We start from the raw sequence: 20,709 nt of genomic DNA, 5'->3' as shown, positions 1-20,709 counted from the left end.
AGAAACCTGGAGAGAAGGTATCTAGGTGGGTGATGGTAATGGTACTGCTACCACTGCCGCCTCCGCCGCCGCCGCCGCCGCCGCCGCCGCTGCTGCTGCTGCTGCTGCTGCTGCTGCTGCCGCTGGTGTTGCTGATGTTGCTATCCCTTCGGCCAGCTGTTACTTCCTGCAGCGGTTCTCCGTCCTTGTCCCTCGTCCGTGGCACGGCTTCACTTCGTCCCCGGAAGCTTATCAGGAGAAACGTTCTCTGCCGATTTCCTTTGATCGTGACGAGCATTCGCGGCCGCTTTCGATACAATCGAGCAAACGCACGTAGGCCGTCACTTTTTAGTATAATAATGGCGATTAAATGAGATTGAAGTTGAGAGCTTTAGCGAACCGCGGAAAATTTAGCGGTTGTCCGTATTTTAAAAAGTATTTTTAAAAAGCCAGTAATTTGCATCTTCCACATTTTTGTTGATTTTGTAAGAATAGGACTTTTAATGCAAAATTCAATTGAGTAATTCCCCAAGTATGTGTGACGTAAGTATAACGATTAAAATATAATGATTAAATCGTTAAGTTATTGGTAGCACTTTGGTGAGCTTTCCGCAATATAAATGTTCGCAGAATTTCGTTACGCGCGTAAAAAGAGGAGCCGTGTATACCATAGAAAATTTCGGATAACCGCGGGTCATTTTTCTGCAAAGCCCCGTTTGTCTTCGTCGGGAGTAGAAAATCAAAGTTTACCCATGTGGGCCGGCCTTGCGAACCATATGTGCGCGCATACACACACGTGCAGAACCCGAGGCAGCAGTAGCAGCAGCGTCACATCTGAAGCGTCACGATAGCCCGATGCCGCGAACAAACTTTTCTTTGAGTTCCGCTCGAAGATATCCATTATCCATGATAATATCTGCATATTCGAACGATGCACAATTTCGTCCGTAAATCCGTGTCGCGCGCGAATCATCCAAGTTCTTATACTTCAACTCACATTAATGCAGCATTCTCTAGCGCCAAACAATTAGAAATCGCATCGACCATTGCGATATAGCACTCTGAGAATGAAAGCGCTTTCAATATGTTGGTTTGGATTTTACATAGAGTTATGAAAATGAATTTCTGTATTCGTACGTCCTCGACGTACCGACGTCTCTCCTGCATTAAATTGTTTCTTACCGAGGCTCTTCGTTTCTTCGCGGCACGCATCACGGCCAGACATTCCGCAACGATGAAGAAGTTCACCGCAAACTGTTACGTCAATCAACCGTTCCTTCCCCGAGTTACTTTCGCCGCACTGTTACTGACGTAAGCCATTCGCGCAATTAGCAGTTACGCTTACAACGATCCTTACCGTTTTCGCAGTTGCGTAGAACTTCATATCACTTTACAGAACTATAAGATTGTTACGCAAGTTTATGTTGCAATTTGTTTCGTGAAATTTGTTACTATATTACTTTTCGAATCTCGATAGTCAACTGTCAGTCAAACCACTTGCAGAATTTTTATGTAATTGATAAAGTTCTAACTCCTCTTAAAAAAAAAGAAAAGAAAAATTCCTAACGCGTTTCTATAAAAGTTCTGATGATTAAATATAAAAGTTTCGAATCTAAATATCTAAAGATTTTAAAAAAAGTAGGCTGTTGTAGGGAGTAAATTTTTAAATCTCAGACATCTCCGGATTTCAGAACGAAATCTGTTTAATAATATTCTTCTTATTTAATAATCTGCAAAAATGTTATCGTCAAATATCACTAAAGCTGAAATTGCATCAAAAGTATTAGTTAAAAAATTATTTTATTAACTAGCACAGATGACATATTGGTCAGAAGAATACGTGCGCCTACTGATCGCAGCTGCTGATTGCAACTGCACCCGGATTAGCATCCGGGTTTACGCACCTGACATCTACGCAAGGTTTCGCACGGGGCAAGGTGGTCTTCGTGGGCGACGTTCGACGGCGCACGAAGAGAGCGAGATCGATAAAGCGCACGTGCTCCACGCGGCTGAGAGTCCCTGGCTGGAAGTAAGTACGGTGGGACTCAGCTGTCGCCTCCTAATTGCCGGGACAATGCAACAGATGGCTTTGATCGCAATCCCTACCCACGGTCTTCCCACTCTCGAATTCTCCTTCGCTCTCTCTCTCTCTCTCTCTGCATCCCGAACAGCGTTCCCCTTTCTTCCGTCGCCGCCGCCGTTTTTCTTCGCATCCTTCTTCGCGGGCCGCCTCCCCGCCGATTCGATCCTCGACATCTCGCGACTCCATGTGTTCGATTTCATCTCTCAGACAAGCGTACCACTTAAGGACCGAGGACTCATCCTCGGATTTCATCCTGGTCACTGTCGCTTTCTCGTCTGATCGGTTGCACACTTGAAAGTTAGCGCGTCACGTTGTCTAATGTCTCTCTTTTTTTTTTATCTTGGAGAAACGCAGAGAAGATGTACATTTCTCTAGATTTTAATTAAAAATAACTGGTCCCTCGCTGATGAATCTCCTTCTGCGTTCTGCCATTGCTCTATGTCATAATACTGAAAAATCATGGTTTAATTTCATTTTTTGTCTCTCTTTCTTCCGAAAATAGAATTATGCAAAGACAAAGGATTAATTCAACCTCGATTAATTCAACTGTTATGGAAACCGACTGTAGAAAATGTTAAATGACCTATTTAACGCTTATGGAAATGAGACTGCCTCGGGATAACTTCGGATAACTTCGTTAGCCCAAGGACTATATCAAACATAATTAACATCGCTTTCAAAAAGGATCAACTAGCTATTCTCGTTAATACATTTACAAACGAAGTAACGTCGTGAGATTTTGACGTGATTGCGTCACTAACTTATTCCCCCGTCATCTGCCTGATATCGTGTGCCTCTCAGTTTTACGAAGATCCTCCTCGGTAGCGAGGAGCAAGGCGGACGTGTGCCGAGGATCGAGCTCCAGGTCGTAAGCCGCACCCCGTAAGTACACGCGGCGTGCGGGTGACTATCGCGAAATACACCTCGAACGGCGTAGCCTCGGGGATGCCCCAGCGGCGCGGGCGGATATGATATCAGCCCCGAGCAGAATCCCAGTGGAAGTGTCGGACGTGCCTTATCGCGTCTGGACCAGGCAGTCAGGCGGCGCACGAACCTAACCGACACACACCGGGCCAGCCAACCAAGTTGACTGACTGCTCGCAGGAGTTTCGCCATCATCCCCCACGAAGCATACTCTGTCTCTCTTTCTCGCTTCCTCTCTCTCTCTCCCCTCTTTCTCTCTCTTACTTGCGATCTCTTGCATTTGCGCTTTCGCATACATACTCGCGCGTGTGTGTACACTTCTATGCACCTAAATGCGTACCAAAGACCGCGATAGACGTGTACAAAACCACCAAGCTCTTTACCTATCAACGAAATACGTAATGATTAATATAAAATTGATCTTTTCTCCTGATTTTCTCCTAATTGGATGAACATTGTGTTTTTATCTGATACGTCGGGAGCTTCCATCACATTTCGTGAAGGATTTTTTTAATTGTGTTAATCGACGGCGAACGGCACACCTTGCGTCGACACTTCTATGACAATTTCATGTAGCGTTGCATCAACAAAAAAACGATCCTGAGACGGGGGAAGAGAGAACGAGAGAGAAAGAGAGAGAGAACATCCACGTTCGGACGCGATGACGGGCTTTGATGTGCCAGAAGGGGCTTTTTTCCTGAGCCCCGGTTTCCAAGTTAGCTGCGGGCTCGCCGCTCGTCTAGATAACCGGCTCGGGCTGAATGTACGATTCGAGCGAGAGAGCGCGTGGACTGGATATACGGGTACCGCCATGCAATATTCCGAACTAATGTACGACGCGCCCACAGCGTGGGCTCTCGCGCGGACATCGGCGAGGTCGTTCCTTTTAATTTTCAGTTTCGGAAGATCGGGGTCAGCTTCCGGGAACGGGAACTCATCCGCGCGTTGGGAAAAAGTGTCACACGATCTACTGCTTTTACGCGAACTGAGATCGGGCTTTTGTACGTTTGGGATTGTATTGTAGCCCTCAGTTTTTAAGGCAGAACGAATGACAAAAGTATTGAAAGAGAAATTATATGTATTCGTCTGTCTTTCGCGTATTAAACTTACGGTAGCTTTATATCGATCCTGCTGTGCGTGCAGCGTTTACACAACATGGTTTTGTCCACTTGCCTTAAAATATTATTAACTTTTAACGGTCTCCGCTGCGTTTGTGCCTTGCTTTAATTAAAAAACTTAATAATTTTGTCGGCAATTTAAAATTGGCTGTCACATGGCACAATCTTGGCGAGTGACAGATTATAAGCGACAGCGTGACGGCTGACAGCTGCGCTAAGCACTGATATCCGCGTTAAGGGGCGAAAAAAAAAAGAGGAGAGAAGTAATGTACCGTGATGCGAATCTGAAATTAGATAAACTGCACTTACCGCACCTGTGCTCCGCACCATCGACACGCTCTCGAACGAGAAACGTCGATATCCCGAATTAATAGAATAGCGAGCGAGCTCGCGCCCGTGCGATTCAGCTGGGGTACCGAGCGATTTGTTTTTTACGGGCGCGCGATAGATCAAATAGACTAGAGTGGCCACGTTGTTAATTTTTAAACGACACGTGTCACTCCGCCGACGCGGTTATTACAACGTATATTGCCGACTGTGATGGAAGTGAAGAGGATATTAACAACACTGAATGTCATAAATATATATACCACGAGATACTTCCGAATCATCGGCGACTACGTCATAATTAAACATGAAGCGAATAATGATACGCAATCATTCGCGTTAATAGCGGCGATTAAAGTTTCAAATAATTCAATTTCGATCCCGTTTTCACGCCTTTTAACGCGGGGAAAGGATTTTCGCGCAATAACCGCATATCGCGAAACAACAGTCTACTTAATTCCACTATGTCACGTCAGGAATCTGTCAATACGTCAGTTTACATTTTGCAAAGCACGACATCGCGAAACTAGACCACGGCGGGGAATCGATAGGTCAATACAAATTGATATTTACACACTGGCAAATAGGACAATTTGACCGATCGATTGTTCTTATAAGAAAGCGGAAATATTCAGAAATCCCGTCTGGTGTTATACAGACACTCGATTGGAAGCTTCTAAACAGCAGGCCCTATTTTTTAGAAAGCACAAAACCGATATATTAATCTGTTTAAAAAAAAAGCTGTAATTTTTTTCAAGATAATCGCTGTTTTTTCACATTTCACAAGAGGGATCGATGATATATCTGTTCAAGGATGCGTGGAAGGCACCTGTATGGTCGAGCTGTTGTACTTTCTGCTAACGTCACGCAATCGATATCCTTTTAGCCATGCGTGTAAAAAAGTACTCACCCTTATTCTTGGCCTTCAAGTCGAGGTCTACCGAGAAGGAATCCGCGGTGTTGGGGGCCGTCGTTGGCGGATGGCAGATAATGCTGGAGGATTGCAGAGCGGGGGTGGCGACGGCGGCGGCGGCGGCGGCCGCGGTGACGGCCACCGTGGTAGTCGTGGAAGGATTCGCGTTCACGGTGGAGACACCGTTGCTGTTGGTGACGGTCGTAGTGATCGCCGTCGCAGCTGAGACGGTGAGCGTCGCGACGACGGTCGCGGTGGTAGCCGCCGACGTGGACGACGGCGAGGCTTGCTGGTAGCCGCAGCATTCCTTCGTCTCTTCCTTGACCTTGACCTTGTGGAGGACCGTCGTCGTAGCCACTCCGCCCTCCACTTTCATGCTCGCGAGCCGCTTTCTCACCTGCGGGCGACAGCATAAATTAAATGCAAATTACTCCCTCATGTTGTACCTTGGGACAGTTAGTGTGGACTAGTAGATAACTAAGAGTGATGACGTAATTAAGAGACACTCTAGTGTCTCTGCCGAGATATTAAAAAATTTAGAATTTGAAGAAAAGAAAAAGCAAAAAAAAAATAGAAGAGAGAAAGGAAAAAAGAAAAAAATGAAAAAAGATGCTACTCTATATGTATAATTTCTCTTTTACTTTCTCTCCGCTTCTTTCATTAAAAAGAAAAAAAAGTATCTTATGTCATTGAAGTCGAATAATATAATCAAAGATTAATAGCTTCTTTTATCCACCGCGACTTCCGCGAGAATGTGCCACCTGCTTTCGACCAGGTTTCGGACTTGGGTCGACGCGACGCGGTCGCGACGACGACGTGCGGAAAAACGAGCAAGGAGAGACCGGGAACACCTATATGCACGTCATCGCGCGTGCACACGATTCATATTTGATTGATTCCATTTCACGAGAGCGTCGCGCCGGCCGCATGTTTCGTCTACGTGCCTGGCGAGGCGGCATCGTTGCCGCGCATACCGATGGCCGTTTTAATGGAATGTACGGACGTTAGTTTTACAAACCAACAAAGATCCGTCACGGCTGCGAGAGCACGGAATTATTGGGCATCCACGGACGTTGCCGCCCATAACTGATCGCTCCCCCCGGTCATTTTTGGCTACACTCGGCGCACGGTCCGTACAAATGTACCATCACGAAAAGCTCCCACAAATGTTTGCCAGACTTCAGTTAACATTAGGAAAAAAAATTTAATGCCTTCAGCCAAAGCTGTTCAGGCATTTTTTAACAGTAGTCAAATATTTTATCTTATTATATAATAAAAGATTTAGTTACTTCTGCAAAATGCATGTAAATTAAAAGTATCTGTTTATATTATAACTAAATATCTTTAATCAGTGCATTTAATCTGGTTGCTAAATGTCAAAACTTTTTGCAGCAGTATCATCATTTTTAACCAAAAGTTTTACATAATTATTTTGATAATTCAACATTAAATTATTGTTTCACTTGTATCTAGTTGATTTAGTTGATCGTATTGGGCTAAATATTTTAGTTTTTGAACAAAATTTTTTTTCAGTGTATATATTCTTTGTTTTGGAGTAGAGAAAAACATTTGGCTGATTTTGAAACTTAATTTTATTAATCTTTAATGCCTCTGACGAGAGGATCGTAGAACAAAAACAACCGACAATATTTTATTGAAAAATATCTGTGAATTAACTTTACGGAATTCCAACTTCTTTTACACAATTAAAGTAATGTACAAAAATAAGGGCGAAGGGCGATTTCATGCTAATAACAAAAAATTTTTTAAACGTATTAAAAAATTTTTTAAATTAAAATACAGATTTTTTTGTTGTTAACACGAAATTGTCTTTTGCCCTCTTCATTTCGTGTGTACTTTAATTATGTAAAAGAATTTGAAATTGTGTAAAATTAATTTAATATTTTCTAATAAAATAATGTCGGTAATTTGCTTTAGAATCCCCTTGAAATTGAATTTCAAATCTGCTAAAGCCGAATTGCGAAATAAATCTTTAGGTAGCCTCGTAAATTGGAGATTATCTACTCCATCTTTGTATATTATATAAGTTATTGGAAAACACTTTCGAAACATTTTTTCTTCGCAAAATGTACTTTTTTGATACAACTGTAATAACGTTTATTGAAAGATCTGCAATTCCCACGAACTAATTTCGCGTGATCGTTACAAATGGGTGTTTTAAGTACTTTATATTATTAAGATTTTCATAGCGCACACGGTGTATTCGGCGGCAAATCCCCCGCAGTAGACAAATTAAGAATTAAATAGGGAACACGATTTTCCGATTAAATTTTCAAGCAATTGAAAATAAGAGCTTTTCAAATTACGGCTCTTCTCGCTTTTTTTTTTTTTTATTTATTTTTGTTTAATTTCCAAGTGCAATTTTTCTCGCACCGCCGTGATATTTACCGGTCGCGAACACGCGCGGGAGTCGTAAACGTTAAGTACAAGGATTTACATCGGCTCGTGACAGGTGGTACCGCGGTGCAATACCGCGCCGCGTAAGCGTCTTGCGTTCTGTACGCAACGCCGCGATACTTATTGTTAGCTTCTTTTCTCCGCTTACGCTCGCGCTCGCAGCTCCTCTTCTTTACTTCGTGCTTACGCTGCAAGATCTCGTTTCATATTTATTACGGTAATCGCGTTGCCGGGGGACTTTTACGAGCGCGGTACTCCGCGCCGACAGCTAGGTCCGGCATTAAAAGTAGTCGAACGTTCGGTTCCTTTTTTCATAATTCCGCAAGAGCCGCGCGCGAACAAATCTACGAATAAATTTTCCCCGCTATAGTTACCGTCACGTATTTTAAAGCGTTAATTGTACTTACGTTCCGTGCATAATATACAATGAATTTTCCATTAATAAGAGTACGTACTGCGTATGTAAACTTAATTTTTTTTATTTTACGTAAAACGAACGCACATCAGAGATATCATTGTCTTTTGTTGAGTTTTTTCCCTCCAGTTAAGAGAATCCGTCTGACAAATAGAATTAATACACTTGTACACATAAAACGCTACACCAGATGCAACAGCGGTATTATCTCAAGCAAAATCACGTGTGCATCGCTACTGTATTTCGTACATGTGCCATTCGGCGCCCGAATACAAAACCGTGTCACCGGAAATGGCATGGCTGTAAGGAAATTGAATGGCATTCGTTGAATGAAATAATCATAACGAACAATTCAACAACTGTGCCATTTTTACCGACGACCGATTGAATTATAGTAATCAACCTTTCTCTTTGCTCGGCACGTTCTGTATGCATACATGAAAATCGAATTTTTCACCTTTTTTTTCCTCTCTCTCTCTAGAAAAAGCGAACGGAAAAGATAATAACTTCTCGGTACGTTCAATTGATAAATTTAAATGAAGAAAAAATTGCAAAAATGTCTTTTAACCGTTTAACAAATTGCATTAAACAATCGCGATCCAATTGTTTAATCGATGATATTAAAACGGCAACGGTAGATATTCGGCGCGATCGTATCTTTGATTTATGAAAAAAGTTAGGCGTTCTCGCGCGATTTATAACGTCGCGTATGTATAAATCGATTTAGGGCCGAGCGCGATTTGCATGAGCTCCCGTAATATTTTCGGTTCGACGCGAGCAAAATTACACGGGAGGGGAAATTAAATGGCACGAATGCGGAAACGGGAGTAATCTTTAAGATCCACGTGGCGCACCGCCGCCCGTTCCTGCCGGATGGAATTTTATTTTATTGACGCGCACAGCTCTGGCAGCAGGCTGCCTTCGGTGCCACATGGTCCCGTTATTAACGTGAAATGCAAACGAGCCCTTCGTTGCGTCCAAGAAACGGCCGCACGGATGACTCGCTATAATTTTTCGCGCGAAACTGCATCGCCAAATGCCGTCGGGTTTTAACGTGTACGTAATTGCGCCGGAATATTCGGCGCGAACCGCCAGTTCGGTTTCCAGCAGCAAGTCGCGGCGCAATGTATTTTTGTGAACAATAAAAAGACTCCGCGCTAATAACAAACTATCCCGTTTAATCGCAATGTATATTTGCTCGTAATTTTTATGTCAACTGAGTAATGGCTTGAGTTCGTGACGGTATATTTAAATAGAGAGATGCAAAGTCCGATATAATAAAAATTACACGGTAAATTATACCGTAAAAAAAAGTGGCGAGAAAAAACTTTGTCCAAATATTTAAAAAATTTTACAAGGAAAAGATATAATTAACATCTCGTTTCCGCTTCTGTATTGATTTTAGTTTCGAGAATTTTAAATTATGCGATAACATGATGGAAAACAATCGAGTTTGACTCAATCTAATTACAGATTATCCATCTAATTATCTGATTACAGGAATGTAATCAGATTAATCAGAAGTGCTATTCTGATACTAGTCACGATTACTATCGAGCAATAAAAACGTCAACAGCCCATATTCTGGTCACGTAACAACGCTCTCCGATTCTCCTATGGTCGTTCATCAATCAATTCGCCCCTCTCGCGTTTCGCGCGGATGATGGAAAAAAGGTTGCGCCACGCAGTTTCGGCGAATTTACGCACGGGACAATTCGCGGTCGTGACGCGTTGGTCTTTATTGTGACAGATGGTCACCATAATTTTAATTGACGCCTTCTTTTGTTGTTACAGTTGTCCGCAAATCGCTCGCCGCATATGCTCAAGTGTTATAATATTTGCGATCTTCTGTCATCCCTCGTGTATCGCTACGATAAAATCCCTTCATTGATCGATGAGGTAACATGGCAAGGTCAGCAATACCGATGTACTACTTTGCTTCCGAATGACAATTCTTAAATGGACTCTGATCAAAATTGACGACCCTGCCGCGAATTCTCATAGGCCCGGTTTTTCATTATCTGGTTAACTTGTGGTTAAACTTAACTTGATGTTTTAACCAATGAGCTTCACCTATGGCATCATCATGAGTGAAGCTCATTGAATAAACCTCAGGTTGAATTTAACCATAAGTTAACCGGATAATGAAAAACCGGGCCATAGGAATATTCCTATACGTAACCTATGAGAAAATAACTTAGGTGCCCTATAGAACCTACATGGGACCATTACAGTACTAAACATATAGGATACCTATGGGAATTTGCGGCAGGGGAGCTTGTTAAACAGGATCTAGAAATAAAACTTTAAAAATACATAAATACAAACTAAAAGTATCTTCTGTCTGATATAGTACTTTTTATAATGTCGTTTCGAATTTTGCAATAATTTAATTTTCTTAAGATAAACAAACATGAGCGTTTGATTAAATGAAACTCAAAATCAATAATAAGCAGTAGGCTACATTTTCCTTTTCTTTTTTTTACGTTAGTTATTTATATATAAGTTAATGAGGATTCTTAGAAGCTTTTCACTTTGATGTAAAACTTTTTTACTAGATTTATATAAATATCTTATGCTGTTCTGCAAAATGCAGCTTGTAACGCGATGATATAAAGAGATTAAATTAGGTTAATTAAATTTATAGATAGATCTCTCATATTGCTGAGCATTTTATTCTGTTTTATACAGTGTTTACTCTTTAATAATTTATCTTATTTATATCGATAGATTTACGCTATGAATTTTATGTTTAAAATCGCATTGAAAAAAATAAAAAAAAGAAAAATTTAAATAAAACAGGTTTAAAATGCTACAAACATGCGAAACAACGAGAGAGGTCTAATATTATTGTCAATAATATCTCACTATTGTTTGAACTATACATTTTTTGCAAAAAAAATTGTGCAAACTTTATTCACCTCTGAAGAATTCGTTTTTAACAGAAAAATAATTTTATATGGATAAAAGGCGCGGATATATGAATTATGATTTTTATTTCTTTAATTAATCAACAATCAGTTTTTATCAGTATTAATAAAGTGCAATGTTTAGTTTCTGAGAAATAAACGGGTGTCGCTAATACAGACCTATGTCTGTATTAGCGACTTTCCACCACCTCTGAAAGCTCAAGTATATTAATCATGATACCATGTATCATACGTTATTGTACTATTTATTAATTTAAATAATCATAAAAAATAATGTGACTTGTAAAGAAACAGCTTTGCGTATTCTAATAAAGAAGAAAAGATAAAATTTTGTGAAATACCCGTTTGACAGAATTAAAAGAGTCACTTTTAGTTATTCACAGTTGAAACTGTCAAACGGCCAAACAACGCGATACGCGTATTTCATTAAAATTTCGCACGCGAATAATCACGACAGGGAGTAACAGCGTGACAGGTAGATTTTTAGTATAAATTAATTAAAACATGGTTACGTGATATCTTAAAGAATCGTCTGAATAATTCGCTTGTGAGATCCATTCAAAGCCCCGCGCTTTATGTAAAATAAAACGCTCCTCTAACAGCAGCATCTCGCTTAATTGCCTGGCTTAACGCTTGAAATAATTTGATTTTCGCCATTTGTTTGTACAAAAGGATATTAATTTTTCCTTTGTTTATAACCATCACGCAGCTGTCCGTTACACAAGACTTCGTTTAAATGCGGTTTGTAATTAAAAATCGGTTATTGCGAATTGCGAGGTAACATCGTAGGGTGTTGATATAAGCGCCCGCGTACAATCGATTACATTTATAAAATAACACACATTAAAAATCAACATCGGTTTGTCAAGGAACGATTTCTTTGTTTTCAATTGGACCTTCCGATTCCCAATTTCGTGCAATTCGGCAATGTGGAAAATGGAGTCGAAATGGTGGCACGAACGGCAGGATCAATTGTCGCGCGTCCCACGGTCGGTGCCGCGAGCGTTTTCGCAGGTAGTTATATCTGCCGACATTGCGCAAGACGCGCAACGTCGAGAACGCAATTAACTCGGATGTCACCTGCGATCGATCGTAGCCGAGAGGTGTCCCCCTCCCTCCCTTTAACCCCTCCCTCACCCTCGTGTCGTTAAGGTGAGCTTTGGCCCCGACTTGCCGGAGACGCGCGTCTCCGGCAATTCGTTAAGACGCTTAGTTAAGCAAACAAGAGCGGTGCCGCGCTGCGAAGTGATATACGTGCCGCGGCAGAAAATCCGCGGCTCTACCGCTCGTAATTGCGCGCAGCTGTGGTTACGGGCGCGCGGATGTAAAAGCCTCTCGCGTCGCTTCGCGAACGTTACGGTTCGCGAATTGCATTACCACGCGAACGCGGAGGCGCGCGGCGGGGGCCGGCCGCGCCGGATCTCGCTCGGACATTAGAGGCGCGAGTCACCCCCGTACTTTTTTCTCTCCATTCTTCGTTTGATCCTCCGCAAGCGGGGGAAACGCCGGCGGTCAATTCTCTCGGTCTCTTTGGAAGGACCCAGAGCGGATGGCCGGGGGAACACCGCGGTGAACTGCAAATAACGTCAGCGTACCGAATTAATTTTATTAATTATACTTGCAATCCGTGTAATTATAAACGGTAATTTATTGTCGCCAATAATACAATGACTGTGGGCAGTATTTAATTGATCGTTATATTATTATAATTGCAACGATCGCCGGCAATGGGCAAGAACGGACAGCCTCCCGCCACCCCCGCGCCGACATTTCCTCTCGATTCTCCAACCGTGCCGTTTGCGAATTTCGAAATAAAGCGAAAGACCTACCGGGGATGACGACGACTCTATCAAACGTTTCGCTAAATTCGCTCCACTTTCAACAGCAGCGCAAGAAAGGAGAAAAAAGTGTCGGACAGGCCAGCGCGGCCGATGGGAAAAAGCGGCACGGACGAAAGAGGACGGCAGAAAGATAAATAGATAGATAGATAAATAGATAGATAAATTTTATTCCGTTCTGACCAAGAGAGGGAAATATAATTACAAAGAAGGAAAATTTGTTTTCGTTTTCGACTCACCAGCTCTCTAGCTCTGTTCCGTTACTATTTTAAATCGCATCGCGTATATGCATATTATTGCATACAATCCTTTACCGTAGTTTTATTTCAGACGTGGAAACTCTCCATTGCACGTGTAAAAGAATCCATGATAGAATTTAATAAAAGGACCGTTTGTTCCACCCTCGAATAAACCACGTCTACGCGCCCGAAAAATTTACCAAACAAGTATTGTACCAATTGGTTACCATTTTGAATTTAAAAAACCCCCTTTGTTAGTACTTTTAATATTTAAAATTAATAATGAATACACGCCGCTTGATTTCTGTAAGATCGTTCCCTTCCCAGCGCGAAGCGGGAACTATTGACGTGGCCATGACGTAGTGGACGTCTTCTGGAACGTCCCGTTGAGAATTCGCGTGAAAGGGTAGCAGACGAAGGCGCGCGGGGGAGGCGGAGGGAGTGAGGGGGGAGGGGAGGAAATCTGGAGGCGGGCGAATAATCGTAGATCGATCGCGGCCACGTTTCGGCGGAGACGACTTCGGCGTCTCGCGGGCTTATGTTTATACATATGTCCCGCACATGGTACGGTGCCCCCGAAGAGAGGAGGCGGCGGCGGCGGGTGGAGACGTGTACTCTGAAATTTCCAATATTAGAACGGCCAGGCGAGAGGCAGGCCAGATGTCTACCGTACTGACTGCCGAGAGCGCGCGCGACGTGCGTTTAGCATGGTTTCATTACAAAAATGTCACGCACAGAGCCGCGCCGCGACGCGACGCGACGCGACGCGACGCGACGCGCCGTGCCGCTCCGCTCCGCGCCGCGTCCCGCGCTCTGCATCGTCGTCGTCGACCTCTCGACGATGCGTTCGTTCGCTTCTCTCTCTCTTTTTCGTTCTCTCTTTCTCTCTCCCTCTCTCGTCGGATCTTTCGCTCTCCGTTCCATCATCGCTGTCAGCCTGATCTTGCAACGACAAACCAGCAGCCGCCGTCAATTAACGCCTTCAGTGGGACCGTCCGCGTGAGAACTCTAATAAGATCATCGGCCGCAGCCGAAGGATAGCATCGTCTCTGGGACGATCGCATGCGCTCGATATCTATTTTCTTTTTCTTTTTTAATCCCGTTTGCGTGATATGTCTAACTTGCGTGCTTGATACGTCGTGATTAATTTTTAATAAGGATTAGCATAAATAATCGTACGCGTGTACCGCCAGAAACTGTTAGGTACGATCTTCAATTCCTATTTTTCGTTGTCGTAAAACAATGCAGGCGGTCGATCGACTTCGCGAATTACGAAATTTCCAACAAACGGAGAGAGAACAAAAAAGAGAGAGAGAGAAAGGGAGGGAGCAAAAGAGAGAAAGAAAGCAAAACGAGCAAAACGGTAAATACTTCGCTCTTTGGTGCCGACGTGAAACCGTTACATCGTTAATGGTATCGAAGCTTTACCTCGCGAAGGTTCTGCTTGGTTTCATTACAAAGATGTCATGCGCAGGTACGTCGCAGTTATACCCGCTTTTGACGTCCCGCCCGCGTTGTATACACACTTGGCGTTAAACCGGAACGGCCACGGTGCACTGGCAAAATTATGAAATGCTAAAACGGAAACAAATTCTCGCGGCGCCGAATGTCGTTCCGATATTTGCAATTAACTCTTTTATTTCGCGCGGGCGAGCGCGACACACGCGCGCTATATCCCAGCGAGGGGATAATACTCCCCCTCGTGATCGAAAATATCGGTAACTTTTCCGGAAGCTCCCGGACTGCACTGCCCACCTAATCCCGATAAAAAAAAAAATCTGCGCGCTTTCAATTAACGAAGCGATTTGTCCCATTTACCGGGTGTATCGGGTTAGCGGGGCACAAACGCGTTAAATGAACGAACTTTTTCCGCGGGACTAACGAGAGGATAATCGGGGGCGTCGTCATCGCGTGCGCGGATAATTAATCACCACCGTTGGTCCATCAACATTCGTCACTCCGCGTCTCTACACACTTTTATCTTTTAAATAGTCTGTCGCGCGGATAAAGGCAACCCGTGACTGACTACCATTGCCGGTCTCGAGATTACGAGCGGCTTTGATGTAAATGCGAAAGTCTCATAAATTATACATAAGTTCGTAATTAGGTATAAATCCCGCTTTAGAAAAAAAGAAAAGCTTGGAAACGCGAACGAAGCGACAGTTGACGTTTTAGTTAACGCAGTTAACGTGTTATCTCTAAAAATAGGAAAGACGGAATATTTGTCTTTTACGAGACAAAATAATATTTTAGTCGGTTGGACGTTATCCAATATTAGCAATAACAGTCAACAAATTGCAGGGTGCATGTAATTACACGTCATTTCTCGCTGATAATTAAGCCCAAATTTTGACAATTTCGGTTTCGTGGCCGTCACAACCATGTCATGTGAATTATCATAAATACAATTTCGCGGCTTTGTGTGATAGTTTTATTTGCATTTAATGTGCAATAATAACGCAAATTTTATTATTAATTTCTAATTTATCTCTAACGAAAAGTTCCAAATTTGTTACAAGAGTATAATTTGAAAACAAGTTTTTCTCAATATCGATTTTACATATTTTGCGAGACTTATTCGATGCATTGATCCTAAATTAGTTTAGCTGTGTAAAATTCATAGAATCATATTTGAAACGTCTTATTACAGAGTAAAAAGATTAAGAGATTTAAAGACGAAGAGATTTTAATGGCTCCCAAAAATGTATAATTACAAAATATTTTTTATACATTTAATATAATAAATTCATCGGAAAATTTTATATTCATATTGGCGGCTCTCTTGTTCTAAGCTGCGTCCATCCAGGTGACTGACGCGACAATCGCAACGCAATCGATCGATCGACACTTAATATATCCACAGAAATATCGAATGGCGTTCGCAGGTGTGCCGATGGTACGGCCGGTTCGTCAGTGTCAGCGAAAATTGTCGGACACGTGGTTAACTATGCGGCGAGCTGTTGAACGTTTAGGTGCGCGAATAGGTAACAATGTACACGATACAATTGCCGGCACTTCTATAGGCCAGTAAGGTATGAATCTATTTCACTAGTGCGCATCCTGCAACTGACCTCAACGACACGTGCTATTCAATCATTTGCGGATTATCGTCGATAAAATTTTCTATAGCCACAATTTTCAATTTGAAACATCACTAGCAATTTGGACACGGCCAATTGTTTTTCAGAAAAAAAACAAGAAAAATATAAGAAAAGTACAAGACATTTTGAAACTAAAAAAAGAAATTTAAGAATCGTTTCTCAGAACTGCTCGATGTTAATATTACCATTTAGCTTAATTTACATCTTTCTGAGCATTGAAAATCTCTTACTTCTTTTTCTATAATAAAATTTTTCATTTAGTTACATTATGAAAATATTTCACCGACTTCTCTCTCGTCTTAACTCTTAATTAGAATTTTCTCTGATGACTTTGTCAGCCTTTTGTCTTTATGTATGCTGATACTTTTCAGTTTTGATAATTACACAGAGCTGTAAAATGTAATTAAATACGTGTAATCTCCCTATAATACAGTTTTTTAGTATATTGCCTTGGGACGCGTAACACAGCATTTGCTGTTATTCGCGCAAAGCAGTCTGAAGCAGTCGCTCCTCGATGTTCATCGGTTTGCGGAACTTACGTGCCACCGTTAACGCGCGTTAATTACATGCTACCCGGAAAAGGCAACTCAACGGATGGTACTGCTGTGATGCGTGCTACGCAATGCAACGTAACGCAACGCAACCACAGGTACCAGCGAGAAACCGGAAGGTACCGGCGAGGGACCAGCAGAGCAAGCGGAGAGGTCGAGTCTCTCTCCGGCCGTAACTCTTGATTCTCTTTGAAGCGCGGAAGCTGCCCGCAACACCTGACTGACTCGACGGACGCGTATATGGCAGGTCGAGCGGAGCAGCAGCGGCAGACAGAGTTCGCCGGGGTTGAGGGGCGAGACGACGGGCAAAAGCGGAAGGCAACCACCAGGGTGGGCCGTGGGTGAGCGCGAGACAGAGAGCAAGAGAGAGAGAGAGAGAGAGAGAGAGAGAGAGAGAGAGAACGGGAACACGAGGAAGTGGAAGGGAGGCAGAAAGAGAAAGATTAATAATATAGGAAAGCCAAAGCCACGCCGCAGCCCCTGACAAGCTTTCCTCCGCCTCTCTTCTGTTGCCAACAGTTAATCGATATAATACTTCGGTATAACACGCCGCACCGACGAACATACGTGCACGCGCGTACGCGTTCCTTGCCGCACGCGTGTACACACCCAGGGTACTACCGTCGCCGCGTCGGTGGTGCACTTCGTAAACAGTGCCCCCGTTTAACGAGCTCGTTCTGTCGCGTATCTTGCCGCGCTGAAAGCGACGAATCTCTTCTTTCGGTGTCTACTAGAGGTATGCGAATAGTTCGAATTCGAATCGATTCGAATTGCAATGGATTCGATTCGATTCGTTTATGAATCCGAAAGATTCAAACTCGAATAGTTCAAGAAGTTCGAGTCATCGATGATTCCATTTCAAAACGATCGCCTATTTTGATTGTTTCATTTACACCCTCGCAATCAATCTTATATCGATGTACCTGATTATATTTCCAAAAACACTTTTCTACCGTCTCTAAGTATCAAACTATTCCAAAATTTATGCACACAGACAATCATTGTTGTAAATTTGGTTCAACATTTTATAGGTTTGTATCATGATTTTAGAAACTTTAAAAATCCATTATAAATTAACTAATAAAATGCACTAAAGTACTACGACTTGAATAATAACATTATAATATCTTCATACTTATTATCTACATAATATCTATTATACAATTTTTTACTTAACATATTATTTTTTTTTGTAGTTATTTTCTAAAACTTTTGATATTTATTTTCTCGTGTATTAAAAAGGATTCCATCCAACATCGCTGAAAATAATTTAATTAAATTAGCATATAATGCAAAATCGAGAACTTGATTCACATTCGAATCGAAACGATTCGATTTAATTCGATTCGACTTCACACGTGCTTGATTCGCACATTTTTAATGACTGCATTAATGATTTGTCCAAATGAGATTTTAAAGTAATTGAGCGAGCTTCAATTTTAGCTTGATTGAAGATAATTTTATTAGTATGATAGATAACATCATGCTTTATTTTTATTTAATCTTTATGAATCGTATATTCTTTATTATGATGTTATAAACATAAAATAAAAGTCTAATTCGATCACGACTACGACGTCAAGCAAATTTGTCATTGCACGCTAATGTTATAGCTGCATCGTGATCGGCATTTTATGATCATTACTATAATAACACTTGTGTCATTTCCTTTGATGAGACACGTTTTTTTATTTCGACGTATTTTCTGCCGAATGGCGCTACAATTCAATGCAATTATCGGAAGTGTAAGTTGCTTGGACGATACAGGAACCGCGCGATTTATACGCTGCAAGTAACGTACATCGAGGGAATGGCGATGCATGCCGTAGATTGCACGCGGGGGATGAGAGCGTAAAGATCGACAAGCGCGGTTCGCGCGAACGTTGCGGAAGCGCGCGGCGGGTACGAATTCGTAGCGCGCTTCCGCCACGGTTAATCGTGACGTGCGCTATACGCCGCCGGGGAACCGATTATTGGCAAACACCGTGCGAAAGGGTGCACCTGACAGGGGTTTTCGTCGCGCTGTTCGGTCCTTATCTCCGTGCTCCCGTCGAAGAAAACTCGAAGTTCCCTCCGGTAGTCTTTGCCCTGCGGCGATTCATCCGCCCCTCTCGTCTACGGCATTACATACGTACTCTTTGCGCTTCGATAGCTTCTCCGGTGTTTGGCACGATAAGTTCCCTCGGAAATATATATTCGCAATGGCTGGTGGGTTACGATTACTTCTCACGGTTTGTCTAATTTTGTCGGTAAAACGAATATTTTTTGCGTTAAATAACGATGGCGCTCGAAAGATATTTTTTAGTTTGAAAATTTTATCGTCAACCTATTAAATCTTGTCCTGACAAGTAATAATTATTCATTAATATCTTTTCATCGTATGTACATGCGTATCGTAAGTAATCTAGGAATTTTTAATAATTTTTAGATCCTCTGAAATTGAAGAGTTTCCTACAAAAATTAAACGAGTCCAAAGAGTTAGATTTTCAGAAAACAAAAGAAACTTCTCATCTTCATTGTATAAACATGATAATTTTTTTATATAATAGATACAAGAACAAAGTTGTAGACTTTAATTCACATTTTGAAACATTATTTAAAAGAAAAAGAAATGTTTGAATTTGTTTGCGAAGATTTTATATTTATTATCTATTTATTTCAAAATATTTTACATTTGTAATAACATTAATACATAACGTGATATTAATAATAATAATAAAAGGAGGAAATATTATTTAAAATATAAAGCAATAATTTCTTCACTTTTTATTTACACCATTTTACAAGTTGCTTTTAATAAAACAACTTCTTTTATATAACTCTTTGTATAAATATTGTAATTTTTCTTTACACATATAATAATAGATACGAATAAAAATTTAGGCTATAGGATTAATATTTTTTTTAGGAATCCATTAAAATATAAAATGTTTGGAATTATTTGCCGAAAATTTTATATTCACCATCTCTTTGTATTTATATTTCTCTTTTTTCTGTTTGATACTTGTCGGAATAAAATTGTTTACAATGATCGCAGTAATCCTACTGACAGAGAATAATTTGGTACCATAACCCAGATTTAAAAAAATGAACTTGTTTTGTTTTTGTATAGAAAACCTTTCAATTATTATATATATAATTTTTATATATTTATTTTATTTGTAAAAAAGTTCATATATTTTACGACCAGATATGAAAGGATTAACGATCTCTGCGATTTTTTGGTATGTACATGTACATTTTGTACAACGCGAAAAACGATGCCATACTTCGTGCCTTAGTTATTCATATCGAATGGTTGAATCCAGCAGAAAAGGTCGAAACATTTCTTATTAATAACGAAATCGATACAGGAGTCATGCACGTTTTTTTTTGTAAAAATTGCGGTATAATCGTAATGTTGCAGTGCCGACTAAAATGACAGGTCTGTGCAGCACGCGATTCTCTAGTTATCATGTTTCCAACATTACGAGGCCCGTAGCTTTGCGAACTTTACATATGGCCACGTGTGATTACATGTCTTTTTGAATTTATTTTAATATTCAAACCCATGTTCCGTGAAGTTACACGTTGTTTCTCATTGTCAGACGCTTCGTATAATCAAGCAATTATTTCTCATGTTGTAAAAGTAACGAATTAATGTCGACATTCATTTTTAATGGAAGAATGTTTAATACCGTCCCAGAAGAAACATGTGCAGGCATGCAACTTATTTTATAAATCTAACATTAACATTACAAATATAGCTCTTTCTCTTTTATCCATAAAATTATCCATAACGTTATGATTTCTTTTATAGAATAAAAATAATAAAATAATTTCTGATTAATAGAACGTGACGATCAAGATGAATTTCTTCTTATAAAAATACAG

At 41.2% G+C, this 20,709-nt stretch overlaps 1 protein-coding gene across 1 annotated transcript in view; it reads right to left on the bottom strand.

The window, feature by feature from the left end:
- LOC105200029 (protein CBFA2T1) overlaps positions 1–20,709 on the bottom strand; it is a 41,679-nt gene that overhangs the window by 20,226 nt on the left and 744 nt on the right. Inside the window, exon 2 of the mRNA XM_011167396.3 lies at positions 5,342–5,741. Coding sequence (XP_011165698.2) covers positions 5,342–5,720 — 379 coding nt within the window. The 5' untranslated portion in view covers positions 5,721–5,741. The remainder of the gene's footprint in view (positions 1–5,341; positions 5,742–20,709) is intronic.

This window comes from Solenopsis invicta, chromosome 5, assembly GCF_016802725.1.
Source record: "Solenopsis invicta isolate M01_SB chromosome 5, UNIL_Sinv_3.0, whole genome shotgun sequence".
Classification (NCBI taxonomy): Eukaryota; Metazoa; Arthropoda; class Insecta; order Hymenoptera; family Formicidae; genus Solenopsis; species Solenopsis invicta.
This window is presented reverse-complemented; position numbering and strand designations above follow the sequence as displayed.